The sequence below is a fragment of the Neopsephotus bourkii genome, unplaced genomic scaffold, assembly GCF_033783945.1.
Source record: "Neopsephotus bourkii isolate Nb327-2 ecotype Australia unplaced genomic scaffold, CSIRO-AGI_Nbou_v1 NB_962, whole genome shotgun sequence".
NCBI classification, from domain to species: Eukaryota; Metazoa; Chordata; class Aves; order Psittaciformes; family Psittacidae; genus Neopsephotus; species Neopsephotus bourkii.
Window position 1 is genome coordinate 6570592 of NW_026901456.1, and position 19867 is coordinate 6590458.

Below are 19867 nucleotides of genomic sequence, written 5' to 3' on the forward strand. Positions count from 1 at the left end.
CTGATAAAATTTAGTACTTTGAAATAAGATTCAGTTGTATTTTCACACTGGTATCTGGACCCAGTGGACTTTTACTCTGGACATCGTTTTACAAGACAACGGAAAATATACTAGCCAGTAACTTGAATAATTTACCCCTACATCACCTGCAGGAGATACGCACTCCTATGTATCTATCCTGGGACATGGATAAGATGTCAGTAAGCATTAGTAACATTTTAGCTTGTCAAGATACTCTCTTTGGGCAAGACAAAAGTCCAAAGCAGAATGAAATCAATGTACAAATAGTCTGGATCTCAGGTTTTTGTCTGTATGTACTTTCTCATCACGGACGCGTAAGCAACTGTCAGACAGTGGGGAGGAGGGAAAGCCCTCTAAACAATGCAACTGTGAATATCAAATATACTGTAAAAGACATGGGAAGAATCCCTGGTCATGACAGAAATAAGAATATTATGTATTCAATGATTATTCTCCTGGCAATCCTCCCCTGCTGGAAGAATCCAAAGCAAGCAAGATCCCAGAACCATTCCAGACAACTTGGAAAGTGTCTTCATTTCAGCTGGCGTAGAGTTAATTTTCTTCATAGTTACTGGTACAGTGCTGTTGAGAACATCCTGATTCGGAGCACTGAGGGCCATAGTTACCTTTGTTCACACGTCTTCTACTTTGTGTGAAGGACTTCTTTATCAATATAAAGAGGGTGCATAGGAACACCTCTAATGTTAAACTGTCATGGGGGGATACTACGAACTAATTTTTCAGAACCTGCCTTGGTAAAGAAGGTAATGGTTCATCTACCTTCTTACTAGTTTGACTCAGATGTTCCTGGCCTTCATTTAAACAGGATTTTTTTCTACTCCAACACCCTTTACTTAATTAGTATTCCATGCTTTGAACAATGCGGTTGATACTACATGCCCTCGTCCAGGTGGTATTATCTCCTGACAAGTGCACTGGTCAAAGGGACTTGCCTGTTACAGGGTCACATTATCTGCCAGTTACCCAGCTAAGTATCACCCAAAGAAGAAATCAAAAGAAGGAATCAAAAGGTGAAATTGCAAGTGGGATCTGCAAAATAGGGAATATGGCAGAATACCACTAGGCAGTGAAGAGATTAAAGTTCTGTCAAGACAGAACATTCTTCTGACAACATTCATGTGTCAAGCATAATGAGAGCAACATTTGGAAACATCCTCTACAAGAGTCTCAAATGATAGCATGAGATCAACTTACTTGCACATGTGGACTACAACATGAAGACAGAAGTGCAAGAACTTGAAGCATAACAAATAGGTATCAGTAACAGATTAAGAATGCCCCATCCAAAACCAATTATAATTAACATACACAGAAAATTGCACTCCTTGCTTTGTGAAAGAGATCTACCACTAGTCATTACAGAAAATGATTTACAAATGTGATGTCAATAATTTCTTACCATATTATTCACTTAAAATTAGACAAAAGTTATTACCTATTCACACTGTGTTATATTAGCAACTTCAAACCACTAAAAACTGATAATCACTAGAAACCATTAAGAACTGATAATCACTTGAAATCACTAAGAAGTCATAATACGACCAGTGAAATCATTTGAACAACACATTCTCATACCAAATGAACCAGCTATGTAAGAGGCAGTCCACACTACTCACATTAGAAGTGCAAAATCTTTTCATACTTACTTAACACTGTAACACTGAAAATGGCTATCTGGATATTGAGGCTGATACGGTTCTTGACCCAGAACTGTTCCAAACCACCATGCATCATCAATAATGGATCGGAACCTATCAGCTAGTGCAAGAAAAAAAAAAGTCTGCTCAGATATTTTACTAAGAAAAATTATTTAACTATGCTTCTTCTACATGCAATTAGATAAACTTTTGATTGATGTTTTTCAGCTTGAAGTTCTAAATCCACTGATACTCAATAAAAGATGAAGCGACTATTATGCCAAAATGTCAGTGCTAAAACCTACGTTTGCTGCTAGCCAGAAGTAAGGAAAGAGGGACACTGAAGCCTCAATATATGTTTTGAGGACTGTACCTTAGATCTATAGTAATCCCTCCAAAAGGCTCAATACAGCAATTAGGCTCATATTTCTAAGGGGCAGAGAGAGAGACCCCATGTACCAGAGAGCCCTCTGAAGTTAGAAGCAAGTAGCGTTTAGCATATTTAGCAATTAGCCAAGGATATATTTTTGATTTCAAAATCATTTGGTAAAATACTTAGTACACACACTTACAAGCTTGCCAGTTCCTTTGCCGTGCTTCATCATAGAACTGACGTAATATAAGGAAATCGATAACATCTGGCATATCGTGGTATCTAGATTAAAAAAACAACAAAAAAAACAAACACAAAAAAAACCCACCATTTCATGTGTGCACCCTGGGCTTTAGGAAGCAGCTTAAAAAGAAATGCAGTTTTAAATACTCTTGAGAAAAAAAAGAGATGCACATACCTGATGGAAAATGATTTGTCTGTATGTTTTCCAGTGGCATGATCTATAAAAGCAAGCTTGAGGCAACACAATGTGGGAGGCCCAACTTCGTATCTAATTCCAACAATTTTTACTAATTCCTGATCCTACAGGTGAGAACAAACAGTTTCAGCAAGTTCTACTTTCTGGAATATGCACAGAACTATCAATTTAACATTAGTTAACCAAGCACATGAATTGTAACCCCATGCGAAAAGCCAAGAACATTGAAACTGTAAAAGTTCAATGGAAGATAGTCCATCAGACCTGGCAATTTTAACACAGGTTATTTGGGCTTTCCACAGGTAACTGTGGTAATTGAAGTCACTTTCCTGTATTGTTCCCATAGGGAAACATTGTAAGAAACAGTATAATGTCACAAAGCAATCTTTTGTGAACCGTGTAACATAACTCTTCTTTCACATACTACTAGTATTGAACCCACTGTATCTTCAACGAAAACCTACCCTAAGGACTACTTTTCTCCATGGCTCCTTGTGCGGATTCAGTTCATAAATGTTATTTCTTCTAACTGCTTCAATGTAAGCTTCATGTCCTTGTCGGAAATATATTACCTGAGAAAAAAAACCAAATCCCAAACGGTAAACGTTTTCCTACATTAAGTAATTATGTTAGGTAACACAAACATTTAAAGATTTCTATCAATATTCCTACCTCATCACCCATCTGAGGGACAAAAGGGGATCTTCGAAGAGCTGTGTCTGTTATCCAAACAGGAGGATGCAAATCATATGACAATTCCAAGTTTACTGGTTGTGTTTCAGCATTTGCCTTCACATTTAATAGAGAGCAAAATTAGGCATAATGGACATATTCCTGACATGAAATCAAAACAACTTATTCCATTTTAATTTGGTAGATAAAAACCTTAACTTATAACAAGACTAAAGTACTTTGCCAGAAAGTACTCCAAGGCTTTCACTGAGTTGTAACTGTATTTGTAGTACTAATACTAAGCATTCTTTCCCTTTATGAAGATTTAAGTGAACAAGACTATTATAATCTGTTAGGCTGCAAGAAACTATTTGGAGATTAAAAACTATGAGATATCACACAGTAAATATTCATATTAAAACAGTTCCAAATTTGTCATTTTGAGAATACTTGGAAGAAAGCAAAACAACTGAGAGAAAAACATACCAAAACTAACCCAAGTATTAAAAATCTGTATTTGTCCCTTTTTGGTAGAAAACAGCAAATCACAGCTACTGTAATTTAAAAAATGATAATTATTTAAATTAACTTGAAAATTTTCATACAGAAAAGTAAGTATTGTAACTTAAAAAAAATTAAAGTTCAAGAATAAAAACCCAAATAAAAGAATACAGTGACTATATTGCTTAGGTTTTCAAAAAGATGTTACTTAAATAATTCTACAGATTATTACATTAAAACCCTGTTAAAAACCTGATTTAATTTATTTAACTCTGCTTTTAATTATCACATTTCCCCTTTGATAGCAGAAACCTTGAGAACCCTTTTTATTTGAAAAGTGAGAATGACTTCACTTGGAACGTATATTTGTCCATACAAACCTGCAGACACTTTGCACTTGGAATAGTCTCAATTTAATTAAAAAGTACACTGTATGTAGTGATACCAATATCCTTGTCCAGTGGCAATAAAAATTACTTTAACTTCAGTGAAGAGGTCTGAAAACCTAAGAGAGTAATTTAATAAAGAGTGACTAGAAGAAATTAACTGTATACCTCCTCCTGCTTTTTTGGTTTAGGTTTTTTTCTCCTTTTTCTTCTTCTTCTCTTTGGAGGAGATGATTTCTCTGCTGATACTTCCTCTTCTGAAGTACTGCAATACCTGATAGCTTTCCTTCGAGAAGTCCGTACTGGAGGTTGCAAATTAATCCCTGCATCAGCTATCCAGTCGGAGTATCTACTTGAAGAATCACTGTCCGTAGTGGATGGAGTAAGTGACAATACAAACACAGAACCAAGCTGTCAGTATTTCAGAATGTTGAATTCTTTTAGACAAATAACTGCGGATGCAGATTGCTGTTGAAAGCTCTAACAGAAGAACTAAAATTACTTTGACCTGTTGTAACAATTACTTCACTTGATGCTTATCATAAATTTTGGGGAACACCATACTTAAAAGCATGGGGTTTTTTTTTAAGAAATCAAGGCTGGTGAATTTCAAAATAAGTAATTTATTCAAGAAAGTTGTGCAATGAAATTCTGGGCTAGTTGGGAACCCTCCCTAAAGAAGACACTAGCCAAGAACTACATAAATTCTTTAAAGACAGTTATATAAATTTCAGGGATACACACTTGCCTTTTTTATACCCTTCTCTCTTTCTTTGTTCTACTACTATAGAGTTCTAGAAAGAATATCTAAAAAAGCCACAGCAGAGGGATTAAAAAGTTACCTATGACTTCAGTTCTAAACAGAATTATGGCCTTATCAAAATAATTTTTTTCCAACCAACCATTTTGTAACAGCAACTGGCAGTTGCTGCATTGTTAACAAAACTTCCCCCCCAACCAAACAAAACCCCACACCCCTCAAAAATCGAACAGAACAAAACACACTATAAAAGCCATTCCGGACCAGCATCTTTCTCCTTGCCATCTAGCAAAACAGTGAAGGTATTTGAATATATATAAGAAGACAATGCTTTGGTGAAATGGAACACTAAATAAAAATATGTCTCAGTGCAGTACCCTCCAAAATACTATAACATATGAAGCACAATAGAACTTCGATACAACTTCTCTAAAATTTGTTACAGTTAAAGCCAGGGATTTGTTCACTTTTACCTAGAACTATTACTGTTGCTTTTCTTGTCACTTCTCCACTCTTCCTCTTCATCAGATGAGCCAGAGCCCTCACTTTCTTCAGCTTCCTAATTTTAAAAATATGCAGTCAATCCAAAGCTTTCTCACACCACATGTTTTAAGGGTTCGAAACATAAAACATATTCTCTATTAATGTCTGCATATTAATAAGTTAGCAAGAAATCTGGTAAAAAGAGTTCTTGAAATGGAAATGAAAGTAGTTCTTTTTTGAAGCAGACTTCCACTTATCCTATTAACCTCAGGAGTGCACTATTAATCAATAACTTCTGTATGTTCACTCACATTGTATTAGCCATGTGGGTCCACCTGCTCTATTCACTCTTTGCAAAGCAATACTCCTATCCCCCTACCATATGGCAGTTCTACTTTTTCTAGTCTAATAATAAGTTCACATCATTCATCAGGACAAAGTGGAACGTGATTCTGACTCCTTCAAATTCCAGACTCATGATGCTGTAATTAGGTCATGTAAAGTACACAGTAAAATCTAGCTCACTAGAATGCAATGGAAGAATTTAAAGATTGCACAAGACAAGGAAAAAAAGGCACAAGACAAGAAAGCAATCATGTCTCCCATTTGCACACAACATAGCTTTTATCTTGTTACAGGAGTAGTACTTTTTATTAGTTATGCAAGCTAAAATCATGTGATTTTTCTGATTTTAGTATCAACTGACTGACCAAGTACTAACTGGGTGTTGTCATGCATATATTAAGATGCTAAACTAAACAGTCAAGACACATCAAAATATATTACAACCTAAGTAGTTTCCTGATTGTTGTTCAACAGTTTATTTGCATTATCATGTTTTACTTGTTTTCCATAACCGAAATTACCAAGTATAATACATTACTGATGTCTCAACTTACAGAGTCAAGCAAAGAAACCAAACAAAAAATCCCCAAGATTTAACTTGCAACTTCCAGTTCGATACTGTTTCAGTTAGTCCAACTGATTGTCATTTTCAGAGTAACAATGTTAAGTCTTTCCCCTAAAACCTGTTCACAGAGTGTACAGGATGAACAATACTGAGTTATTTCTTCCTTTCATCCTGACATTTGTAGGATTAAAACAAAACAAAACAAAAAAAACCCAAACAAAACACAAACCAACAAAAATAAAACTATCTACATCAAAGCTCAGCTTCTTACAGTATTATAATTTAAGTATTATTAGATATAAAATCACTTCAAAAATATTTCAGTATATGTACTATCTACAGGACAGTGTTCATAACTCTACTGGGTTTTGTGTACTTTGAATTTGTGAAGTTCCAGAAGTCTTCTGCAACTTCCCTTCCACCCTATTCCCAAAATAAGGAAAACATGAACTTTTCATTAAAGTGATTTTTTGTGTTTAAAAACATCAGAATTCTTTATTAGGAGGCTAGGAGAAGAGAGTCTATTTCCAAAGAATATCATTCTTAATCTTACTTAAAAAATTCTTTTATCTCCCAAATATCGCCCATTCTGTTCATGATTCTTCCTTAAGAAAGCAACTGGTCCAACAAGTCCAACCTTCTCTACTCCTTCCACTTCTTCCCCCTTTTCCCAGTTTGAGACTATTTCCTTGTGTGCAAGTCAAGACAACTGTAATCCAAGCAGTCCTACCACTGATTTACAGCATTTGATAACACAACAGTCAAAAGCTCCTGCTACCTACAGCAAAGCCCTGTTTCACCCCAAGCCAGGACTCAGCAGGATAACCAGATTGCAGGAGAATCACATTACCTGGCGAAACAATGCTTTCTGAAGAACCTTCAGAATTCCCAGCTTTAGGTGTGTGCACAAATTTTGAAGGTTTTTGTAGAAAAACAGCAAAATATCTAAAATCCAAACTTGACTAAGCCAAGCTTGGCATTTTATATTGGTTTTTGCCTTGGGTTATGGATTTGTTTTAGAAGATTGTCAGCAAAACCAGTTCAGCTGTTTATAAAATGAAGGAAATACTGCCATTATTAAAGCAAGATACCTAGATCTGAGAAGTGCTAACAATAATGGCATTACAGCAACACTTTCCCTGGTACAAGATTTAATTTCTTCTATTTGGTTGGTTGTTTTAAGAAAGAAAACACACATTTACATGGAACTTTACTTATTGGGGTACTTAAGCTCAAAATAGCTAACTCAGAAGAGAACTTACCTGATCTATCAAGCCAAAGCAGTTATCTCTTTCTTCATCAGAAGACTCCAGCTGGTCAATGTTTTTCCGTGTTCGGTAACTGGGATATTTCCGTCTATGTAGTCTACGCTTAGATTGTATTAATGAAGACTCAGAGTCACTCTAATGTATACAGGAAGTAAAAAAAAAGAGGTTACATACAAGTATGTATGCTGCAAACTTACAGGGGTGAAAGGGTGAATGTAAACAGAAACAGCCTCATCACATTCCAGCCTGATGTCAAGACTCCTTTCCACCAGAATTAATTTTCCTGTAAACCAATAGTTTTAAATTTGCTATTCTTGATTTCAGATTTAGTAGCCATCCTAAGCAATTGCTCTTTATAAGCTACTGTGACAGGTCCATTCAAATTACTTGATCAATATATTTACAGAATCAAGACATTAACTGCCTACAAACGTGCAATTCTTAGAGGGCCAGAAATCCTCAGCTCCCCCAGTTATGGGGAGGGTGCAGTAGAATTCTTGCATTAAATTGTTTTGTACTGCAAGACACAGTGAATCAGGCCACTACAGTATGAAAATTTTACAATAAACAATTTTTCCTTCTTACTGATCTTTTCCAGAAAATGGCTAGTGAAAAAAAAAATTAAAAACTGAGCAAGCCTGAAAATGTTGCCCCCCACCCTGAAGCACTGCCATCTGAAGTGACAAGGGAACAGCAATATAGCCTACAGTTCTTCAAATATGGCACCTTGAACTCTTTCATTTGCACCTCAGTGCTTTAGCATGGACCTGCAAGAGCTGTCTTTGAAACTTTAACTGTAGTGAAACCAGAATGGGCTGAAATCAAACCTACCTTTAAAATTAACTTAGATGGAAGGAGGAAAGATTGAAAGAAAAACGAATTCTATGCATTCATAAAAATAAATCCAACCTTGGCCTGCAATAAGCAGAAGTTGAACCAGCAGGAACCTTTGAAGACCACACCTTCAGAAATACCTGCTTTCATTTTTTAAACCATGATTTATTCCTGGGCACAGAATGTCCATTTTCCTGGAAGCTGCCACCTACCTTTTCCAGTGACTCGAATGACTTTTTCTTTTCTGTTGCATAGAGATCTCTCTCCTCTTCCCCTTTCGCAATTCTGTATCCTTCCTGCTTCCTAAAAGAAAGCAATGAAAATCTAATTCTACATCTGTTCTGGCAATGTTAAAAAAAGTAAAATTATCTGTTCTCTTTAAAGGACTCAAATACCTCTACCACATTCTCATTTCCAGATAAAGAGAATGGGTATTAAGAAAGTCTTCTTTGAAAATACCAGAATGTAATAAACTTTCTCAACTGCATTTTCAGACCACATTTTTCTCTTCAATTATTCTACCTTCCAACACCAGGACAGCTTTTTAGAAGCTTCAGAGATGTGGCAGCACATATGGCTGTGCTGTTAAAAAGAACTATTTAGCTATGAATATTAATTCTCCTTTTCACAGATGCATACTGCAAATACATTTGAAAGCAGCTAACTGCTTTAGCATTTCAAGTGCTCAGTGCCAGTTGTTAACACATCACCCCCACAAGCCTCACAAAAGCACAATCCCTTAGGATACACTTCCATCTAAATGAATTTAACCTGTATCACTTTACTTTGGCAAGAATCAAAGTAATCTAGCCATTCTCAAGATGACTTAAAACATTGAAATATGGGAAAATAATTCTCTATTAAACTAGAGAAACCTTCATCTATTATTGTTGAACAGACTTCACAATGAAAAAGTTCTTAAGCACAGCTGACCGTAACACTGAACTATTTCAATTTGTACCATGTATCTTTTTTAGCTTAAGTCTAGATTTGGAAAGAACAACATCATGTGTTCTCTCTAGTCACATCTGCAGCCCTGTAAGCTGCCTACAGACCTGAGTAAGCTTGGTGGTATTTCTGGTACAACAACTCTTCGTCTCCAAGCCTGAAGGTCTCGCTCAGTAGCCATCTGACTTCGTGGAGCATTCTGATGCATCTGACGCACGCCTTCAACTTGTCCACTACGTCGCAGGCCAATATTGGGAGGAGACTGGATGTCTAAACTTGGTCTTCTAAAAGCTAAAATATAAAAAAAGCCCCAAAGAGACAGCATTTTTTTCCAGACTACAGAGAATTAGAATCTTGTTTCTTCCTTCTACAAGATAAAAATTTCACACTTCACATACTTTTAGCTCCATAATCCTAAGTATATGACTGATTATCACCTTAAGAAAATTACCATGAGATTAAACATATACTTTTAAAACAGTTATTTCTACTACTATTCTAATACAGTGAAAGGAAGTATAATGTGACAGAGGTGTTTTTCTGTATTATCTCAGGCAGCTCTGAGGTTAGCAGGGTTTTTAAAGAGCACTTTTTCTGGAGATAAGCTTGCATAATTTAAACTACAAGGACACAGATCAGAAGAGTGTCTGGTTAAAACCTGTAAAGAAGGGAGAGGGGAATCCAGTTTGAATAATACCATACCATATTATTACAGAATAACACAGTAAAATATTTATTCTGCCAACTTTAGAGGAGACTAAATGTAGCTCCTATAAATGTTATTTGCGTTCTTTAAAAACACTATTAAGCATGAGGCACTTTAAAAGGAATACAATTAAAAGGGAAAACTCTTTAAAAGGAAAAGCAAAGCAGCTTTGTTTTGTGATTTAATCACAGGAGTAGCAGTGCTTTAATGAATAAAAAGATCTTAGTCAGCTATGACTACACTAAGGGAATCTTAGTCCAGGATATAACAAAGTTAAAACTTGTTTGAAATATTTCACACAGCGTAACAAGATACGAAAGTTACCTAAGAATTTACCAGCCAGTACTAACCTCTTCTAGGCGTTCCTTCCCCATTTTGTGGAACACTTGAAGCAGATTCTTGATCTGCACCAATTCTTTGATCTTGTTGTAGTTGCAATTGTCTAATCATGCCATCAAGAATGCTGGGTTCCAAGCCTTGCTCATCTTGATCAACTGTCTGTTGGCCTATAACTTGTTCAACCACTTCTCCGTCACCTTGCAAGTGTGATACAAATAAAATGAATGGGTACAATTAAGTGACTCCTGTAAACAATTTAATCTCATTGTTCACATCACCATGAGACATGTTCTACAACTAAACACAATGAAAACCATTCCTGAAATTATTCCAAATAAGACATTTACAGAGTTTACAACTTAAACACAGTTTGCGCATGTCGGTGCCTGCAGACAGAATTAAGACATCCATTTGAACAAATCAGTATTTTTTTTTTCTGCTTGTTTGAAATCATATTCACTGTGAGACCTTCCAGCATCTTTAGTGAACATGATAAACAGCATATGGGAAAACAAAGGCATTTTTAGATCACCCATGTCACATCTACTCAGTTTCCACTGAGAATTACTACAGTAAATCCCACTTTCAGATTTAAGTCCCCAGTGATACTATTCTTACTTGTTGCTACATAACCAAGTTGAGGAATCAAATGTTCATCTGCACAGTTCTCTCTTCCTGGCACCAATCTTTGATATTTTGTTGGATGAGGGTTTCCATCCACATCTACCAAGAAGGGAGGGGGCATGAGATGAGGAGCCTGTTGAGTCTGCTCATCTAGAACGTAGTTGTTAGAGTCTCGAATAAGTGGCCGGTAGTCAGTGTGGAAGAACATCTGATCAGGAATCTAGAAAGAAATTAAGTTTTACGTTATCAATTTGAAAAAGAGTATGCTAAAGAACAGAGAAGAACAAGTGACAGTAAAATACCCAGAATCTCCTTAAAAGTAAAAGAAAGGGCAAGTTCACAATATGAAGAGTTACACAGAGCTACAATTAGCCTGTATGTGTGTTGCAGTACTCTAATTTTTTGCTAGTGCTTGGCAGGCAGCAAAATGCTTTTAGAAAACAACAAACTAAGGTAACTAAAAGCAGAAGCACTGCTTTACACTTAAATATTTTACATCTCATTCTATTTTTTAAAGCTCCACACAAAGTTTCCCTGGTTTCCAAGCAAGAAAATCATTGTCTGAATTTCATCATAAACTCTCAAAGTTCTTTCTTAATTATGCAATGTTCACCAGGAATTTTTTGCTGGAACTGAAAGAGTCTGTTAAATTCATGCAGCTGAACAAAAATGATGACATACATATTAGACCATAGTATTTTTGCTCCAGCAGTGATGAGCAAGATGAAAAGAGCAAGTTTCAATTTCATCATAGAATGGTTTGGGTTGGAAGGGACCTTAACGATCACCTAGCTCCCCCCCCGTGCCACAGGCAGGCACACCATTCATTAGAGCAGGTTGTTCAAAGCCCCATTCAACCTGCCTTTTTTCAAAAAAATTCAGCAAAGAATACAGAGCAAGAAAAATATCTTCAAATTGCCAAACATGGAATTACTGTTGCAACTTAAGAGAGGAGTGAAGAAAAGCATAGGTCAAAACTGCACTTCTAAGAGCCATTTGAAAAAAAACACATGTATTTATCAAAACAAAAAGAAAAATACTGATGGACTCAAAAAAGTGTAACATTTATGCCATGAACATTTTTCTAACATTTCAAAATCCACACTGTTGGAAGAATATTTATTATTGCTTATTTTTATCAAACTACTGCAGCAAATTTGCATTTGAATAAGGAAAGGCCTAAAGAACTGTAAATTCTACTAACTGAAATAAACCAGCAAATTATTCTTAACATACAACCAGCATGCTTTTTTGTCAATTAGGTGATAGTGCTCACCACCTGATCCACACCCAGCCAACCCAAGCAGCAATCTGGCCCTTCCCAGTAATTCTGCCCAGTTAATATACTGCGCATGATGCACTGTGGTATGGAATACCCCTTTGGCTACTCTGGGTCAGGTGTCCTGTCTGTGCTTCCTCCCATCTTCCCCTCATCCCTGGCAGACCATGAGACTCAGAAAGCTCTTGATTGGAGTCAACTAAAAACATTGGTGTGTTACCAGCACTGTTCTCAGACTAAGGTCAAAAACACAGCACTGCACCAGCTACTAAGAAGGACAAAAATGACTGCTACTGCTGAACCCAGGACTCATACATTTTAATCCTTAAACACCAAACTGTTTTCAGAAAATAGAAATAAAAGTAATTTTGAGGCTGAATAATTAACATGGAATTAGCTGGCCGGAAGATGTATTCCAGAAAAGTTCCTGGGAGTTACTCCCAAGGGAATGTTTAGACACTGGTTGTTTCTGCGGTGCCAGGACCATACATACAAGAAAACTCAGTCATCAAGGAACTTGTTATATTTTAATCCCATACCCATACAAAACCCTTTTTTTATATATGATGCTTTAAAGGAACAGATTTACCTAATCTAATTTCAGTTAGAAGCTTGAATAAACAATTGTAATAAAAAGCTAAACTTACCTTTTCATAAGGCCTGCTACAACCAAAACCAAATATCAGTAGATGCCCATGAGAATCTGTACATGCAAAATGCTGCCCATCTGGTGAAAATTTACAGTCAAAAACAGCACCATGTCCCTGGCCTTCAATCTAGATTGAAGGAAAGAAAATTATTTGACCATATTTTTTCTGAACAAATGATAGTGCAACATCAAAAATTAATTACTTTATCAAAAGCAGTCATGCACCTCTTAAATATCTCCATCAAAATACAAATAATCTCATTACTTCAGTTTGTTTCTTTTCCTCTTGACATGCAAGCTCCTAAGTCATAGTTTTAAAAATATGCATGTAATTTTAAAAGATGCACTAAAGGCTATGGAAACTTACTATTACGAAAAAAAGAAAAAAAAAAAAGAAAAAAAAAAGAAAAAAAAGAAGAGGCTTTTGGAGGCTTTTTAGCTGTTAGTATACTGTATAAAAATAAATTGCAGCTAATGTATACTGATTTTGCTAAACCACTTTCCAGAAAAGCAAAGGGAATCTTAAAGATGAAGAAAAAAAAAAACACTATTGACTATAACAAGAAAAAATATTAAAAAATTAATATGAACACTGGATCATAACTTAAGTCTCAAGGAAAATAACCTTTATAAAGTGTTAATTATGAGCTGTCAAATGGAGCAAATGTCATGGGAGCTCTCAAGAAGAACTGCACCAATCCACTAATGCTTATGGTAATAATATCACAATTTTTAAGGCTGTTAAGAATACAAATATTTGCCCATAAGACACCTGAAATGATGGACTAAACCAAGACCTTTCACTCTTTTAGATGAGACCTCATCTCAATTAAGGGAACAGCTACTGTGAATGAGGTGCACAAAGATCTTTAGTAACAAAGAGCAGAAAAGCTCTGGTGTCACTATGCACACCTCACAGACCGAAAGTCAAGTCTGAAAAAGTCAGACCCTGACTGTGGTGAAAGTAAAGTCCTGTTCTGCTCCCCTACACCTCACAATGCTCATATGTAATGGCAAAATCTTACAATTCATCTTCCTTGGCTCAGAAGCTTAAGACTTCCCTGACCAAATTCAACTTGAAAACCCTATAGGAAAGCAGCAGTGGAAAGAAGTGAGGAATACTTTTGCAGAAGATCAGTGAACTGGCTCAGGTTAGTGTAAAGTTCAGTGAGAGGCACTTGATTCAAGGTAGAGAACAGAAGTGGACAGCTGAGAGCAGAGAATGGAGGCAACGTTGCCCCTTTTCTGCCACACTAAACTGATTAAAACTGGCTCCTGATCACTTTGCACCTACAGTTACAGTAACCAAGATATTCAGTTGTAAAAGCTCCAGGGAAAAAAAAAAACCCAAAATTATGCTGGATTGTTTGGATTTTTTTGGATAGTTGTTTTTTGGTGTCTTTTTTACAAAACAGAGCAGTGGGTGTGTGTGGTGGTGCAATTCTTTAAAGTAATATGCGAACATACTACTGTGCACTGAGAAAAGAAATGGCACTTATAAAAGGTCTTACCATGTTAAAATAATGCTTTGTTTTTGTGCCTCTGGTAATGTCCCATATGAAGATGTTGCCGTCATGACCTGCAGACAGCATTATCCTGGAATCAAAAGGATGGGTCTCCAAGACAAATACTTCATCCGCATGCCCCTAGAATTTAAAATTGCATATCATATGCAAACATGAGGACATAAATTCACATCAACAGGATATTTACAGTAGAGTCCAAAGCACTGTACTGTCCTCTTCTGACACTCAGGCTTTTGGAAAATTATAACCTTACATGCTGCCCCCAAGAACAGATGGAATATGAATTTGGAAAAGTCCATATATCTCGACTGCTACCTGTGGCACCTAAGTAGAGCAAACCTCCAAGTGGTCAGAAAGACCATAATTTGAAATTTACTCATTTTCTAGATTCAAGCAGGAACTCTAGAAATATGGATATTTTGCCAAAGGACAGCAAACTATTCAATGGACAAGTATGTTACTGCATAAAAAAATATTTATTCCATTCCAGAAGCAAGTTCAACAGAGCAGCTAGGAAAAGGATTGATCAAATCCAGGAGGAAGCCGCTAGTTTTGGTTATTAAAAAAAAAAAAGTAAAAATGAATAATCTAATAAACACTATACCTACTTTATCATTCATACAAAGCTTTGAAGACAGATCAGATCTAGTTACGAACTCGGTGTGCACATATCATTGCAATTCTAGGAAGACCATCTACATCAAAAAGCAAGTAAAATTACATACCACCAAGTCATGAAGCAATTGACCTGTACAGGAATTCCAAACTTTGAGCAGATGGTTATTCACAGCCGTAACAACATAGTTATCATTTTGGTTCCAAGCTATCATGGTTACTTTAGGCTTCATAAATTTGTCTTCTTCTGAACATGCGTCACTATTTTAAAGAATTAAAGAGGATGAGATACTTTTAAATTTGCCCATTTCAGTCTCAAAGCACAGGAAAATATTTTTTTTCCCACGTTAATAATCAGACAAGGATAAGGAAGTTAAGAATTAATATTGAAACTCTTGCCCATAGACTTCTTTTTTTTTTTTTGGAGCATAACACTCCCTCTCAGCATTAGTCAACTGAAACAACAAGCTTTCTTTGAAACGCAGCTTCACACAGTGTTATCTATATTCCACAACAACCAGTAGCCTGTTTTAAAAAAGACACTCTAAAATTACATACAACTGTGCATATTAACTCAGAAAGATGCTAGTAAGATCTTACATATTAATACCACTTAGTAAAACCACTTTACCACTTCATTATTTTTTTCACGGCTGCATCACAAGAAGAGCTTGCAACCATGCTCCAATCACCTCATATACCCAAGGGGTTTTGTGTTAGTTCCCCCCTCTCATTTAATCACCTACAAATAAATTTCTGGTTAGTGTCTACAAAAGTTGACTGAGCATTCTGTACTACTTCAAGTCAACCATCCTTCACGTTTATCCAGTGCCATGCAATATTCTGATCTTAATTTGGAGTAACACTTTTCAAACTGCGTGCCACCAGCGTATTTCATTAATACAAATTTTAAAAGTACAAAAGAATCAATTAAAATAGTCAGCAAGATCAGTTCTTGATGAAACCCACCTATTATCCATCATGACCTCTCCAGAAAGAGGTTATGATCTACTTTATTTTTACTAATCTTAAACATGTTTCTCTAGTCAGGTGACTGACTGAAATCCAGATAGAGATCTATTGCACTTTCTAGTAACATTTTTTCCGATAACAAAGGAAATACAATTAATTTGGCACAATGTACATTTAAAAGCTATATATGTATTTATGCATTTATTCAAGCACAGACTGAAATTAGACCTAATTTATGCATTTAGTCTAGATTTATGCATTATGTCAAGCGCAGACTGAAATTAGACTTTGCACAGACTTAGCAAATTGTTAAATGACCAGAACACTCATTTCATCCCCGTCAAAGACCACACTACTTCATCTTAATATTGATGAGTTTTTCAAACTTTCTGGCTTAGTAGAACAGACGAAAACAACAAAAAAATAAAGGCAACTCTTCACGTACCCTGGTAATCGATCAGACATATCCAACAATATACTCCTCCATTCTGCTTGCTCGAAATGCCAGATTCGAGCTGTTCCATCTCTACTGCCACTTATGAACCTTGAAGAAGTTTTAAAAGACTGTTAATTCATCTTCAAAAGAATTTGCTTTTAAGTATATTTAATTACACACCACCACAATTTAAAACATTACAGTGGAAGACTGTTAGAATTGAAATCTTTGATTTCTGTGCAAGAAAATTCTTTACTGTTACCAATCCATTAGCTTTCCAGTAGCCCAGGAAAGAGTTTTTCTGAACTGTAGTGCTCTTGGTAACAGTTATCTGGCTTTCAAGAAGAGAAAAATCCCAACTTAAAAAAAAAAAACAAAAACCACAAACGCTGCAACTTAGGGTTACAAGTGTAAGTCTGCCCTGAAGGCTGAAATCCACATCTTCATTAGTGACAGACAAATAATTTTTGATTCCATTCTGTGCTAGAAAGATGAGTGAAGTTTTACAAATGAAATTTATACATCGCACCCTTATCACCCTTTTTCTCTCTCCCAACCCAAACAGTTATAAAACTCTGTTATATCAATTTCCTTAAAAATTAATAGAAGGCTAGGAAAAAAATGAAAAGGATTAAAACTGATTTTAGATCATTTACATTGCACTGTTCAATTTCCTATTTTGGTCCAATACTGAAAGAAGCGGGAAGAAGAGGTTTATGAAGCCAGAAGTATATTGGGTATGTTAAAAAGTACTCTTTAGGTAAATAAAAACCCAGCCAGTCTAAAGACATTGTCAAATGAAGATTAATAGCTAAGAAAGCTGAAAATTGTCTTCTCCTGGATTAGTCCAAATTTCCCCTCTAAGTTTCAAGTAGAATTTTCTTACTGGAAAACTGGAGGTGAAAATAATACATTTTAAATTCCAAATAATGTACTGTTTGTTCACATTTGAGCATCTTTCAACATACCTATCACCACTGTTAGAAAACTGAATGCTGTCAACTTTATCCTGTGAGAAAAAAATACAGTTTATTAGAAATTCTACTTTTAAACAGAAAATATGATCACGTATTTTTTCATATTCACAAATCTGAGTTTATCAAAATCTGAAATAATGAAAAAATTGCAGATTGTATAATTGCTATATTTTAACTGCAAGGTGAAACAAGTCCAACAAATACCAGAATTCACTAACTGTTAATGCATTTAAAATGCAAGTTTTTAAAAAGTCCCAGTTATATATGAATGACTGACAGATGAAGTAACTGTCCATTAATAACCTGGTAGCCAATTAACTAATATTTGAGTATATCTTTCCAATATCTTAAGCCAATTAAATTGAGAGGAATCTGTTGTTCCCACTCCTACTTATACTCCTTAAGAAATATACAATTAATTACTTATTTTTTTAAATCACAATATGAGCTACAGGAAAAGTAAATGGCACACTCAAGTATCTTCAGATCTGAAAGTCTTCTCTACATCAAAAATACATATTGATCAAGCCTTACCACTGTAACATGAACGGTTAAAGTCAGATTCAGTACTAGAGAAAACATATTAAGGCAAACAAAATTAAGATGGGCATTTTAAGAGCTGGCCTTGAAAGACCTGTAAGGGTTCAACAAAATCTAAATTCTCCCCAGTAAAACTAAAGATTCTTTGTGTATCTAATGCTGAAAAAAAAATGACCCAAGATTCAGCACACAAACATAAGCAAAGTTTCCCTTAGATTCCACAGCAGGGAAAGCCTGAGGTACACAAGACTAAGGTACAGAAATAAAAAATAAGAGCATTTTATCTAAGAAGTTATTTTCCTAACAGGTATCAATTGTATCAAGAAAACAAGTAAAGACAGACAGCACACACTACATAAAGCACATGGGAAAATAAAGCTAAACCAGAAAGCTGACTTATTATGTAGGAAGCATAAAGTAGCTTGCACAGCCACTGAAAACGTGAGTAAAGGTCAAGATGAACACAAGCAAAATTATAGAAACTCAATCTCATTTAAACATTTGATACAAAAGGCTTCAGGTAATAATAACCTGAGTAATGAAAACCACATTCTCAGTCTATCTACTTCCTGTATACAGCATACAATATACAGGTGGCTAAGTACACTTGCATCAGAAGGAAGCAACAGAACAAACCACCCAGTTTAGAATTAGATAGATGTATGACATCTAGTTGGAAAGACAGAATTCTAAGTATCATCTTGATACATTCCAGCCTTTTAAATGGTCATCCCATTGACACGACTGGCTGGAATGCTGCATAAGATCTAAAAATACTCAATAAAAGAACATTACTACAAGCCCACTAACAGCATTAGTTGGCTGGACAGGGCTTTGAGCAACCTTGTCTACTGGAAGGTGCCCCTGCCCATGGCAGGCAGGTTGGAACCAGATGATCTTTTAGGTCTCTTTCAACCAAAACCATTCTGTGATTAACTTGCAACTTCAATACTGCTTGAAATAACTGATTATTAGATTTAACAATCTTACTTACAGCATGACTTTCCAATTCAGCTATTTTCTCAGGTGTTTCAGAGCCAAAAAAGTACATCCTGATGACATGGTCAGTGCTACCAGTTGCTAAAAACATACCACCTGTATAAAAAACATGCAATAATTAAGCAACAGTATAAGAAATTAAACACATCACCAGCATTTCTCAGATGCTTGATTTAAAAAAAGTAAACTGAAGAGTTTAAAAAAAAAAAAATCTTAAAAAGTGTCACATTTTTAATGTTCCTCCACTGACACACAGATATGGAAGGAAGTCCCCCTCCTGCTCCAGAAAACACTCTCAATCGTAGAGCAAAAAAGTCACAGTCAGTGTTATAAACTTTTAACAACATGTATCTAGAAGAATGTTGAAACATTTAACACCTCTAACTGCACACAGAAGCCACTCGTTATGGGGAATATTTCTAGTCACCAACATAACGACCTAACTTACTCTTTCACTGCAACATGTGTCTCATTTGAGGCATATAAATTGCTTCAAAACTGGGTAGAGGAGCATAAGTAAACCAGTCTAAGTACACTGGTATTTAGCCGTGGGGGCAGCAATACTACAAGCTGCCACCTGGCATTTGAAAGTGCTGTCAAAAACAACCTAAACAAAGAAAACCTCAAAAACCCCCAAACCCAAACAAACCCAGGACTATTCCCTGACAACACTAACAAGCTACAGTTTGATTTCTATTTTATTTCCGCAATTGCCAAGTTTGTTCACATGTTCCTAGTGTCCAGTACCAGTAAGCCTTCCCACAAGCCACCCACATGATTAGAAAGAAAGAAGACTACAAGCCAGGAGTGAAGCACATTTATAAGTATTTTTGTGGATTCTTAGGAATGGATCTTTATGAACATCCCTGCATACAAATGGCACAGAATCAGGATCTCCTGCTACTGGCGGTAACCACTTCCACTGCTGTTTACTGTGGTGTCTTAAAGA

General features: G+C 35.8%; 1 protein-coding gene across 1 annotated transcript in view; it reads right to left on the reverse strand.

The window, feature by feature from the left end:
• BRWD1 (bromodomain and WD repeat domain containing 1) overlaps positions 1-19867 on the reverse strand; it is a 54908-nt gene that overhangs the window by 23804 nt on the left and 11237 nt on the right. Inside the window, exons 11-28 of the mRNA XM_061359219.1 lie at positions 18914-19014; positions 17371-17411; positions 16412-16510; positions 15105-15255; positions 14365-14499; positions 12852-12980; positions 10920-11145; positions 10313-10498; positions 9364-9547; positions 8521-8611; positions 7469-7609; positions 5287-5372; positions 4222-4417; positions 3167-3283; positions 2959-3066; positions 2474-2598; positions 2255-2337; positions 1692-1803 (exon numbers count right to left, since the gene is read on the reverse strand). Coding sequence (XP_061215203.1) covers positions 1692-1803; positions 2255-2337; positions 2474-2598; positions 2959-3066; positions 3167-3283; positions 4222-4417; positions 5287-5372; positions 7469-7609; positions 8521-8611; positions 9364-9547; positions 10313-10498; positions 10920-11145; positions 12852-12980; positions 14365-14499; positions 15105-15255; positions 16412-16510; positions 17371-17411; positions 18914-19014 — 2311 coding nt within the window. The remainder of the gene's footprint in view (positions 1-1691; positions 1804-2254; positions 2338-2473; positions 2599-2958; positions 3067-3166; positions 3284-4221; positions 4418-5286; positions 5373-7468; positions 7610-8520; positions 8612-9363; positions 9548-10312; positions 10499-10919; positions 11146-12851; positions 12981-14364; positions 14500-15104; positions 15256-16411; positions 16511-17370; positions 17412-18913; positions 19015-19867) is intronic.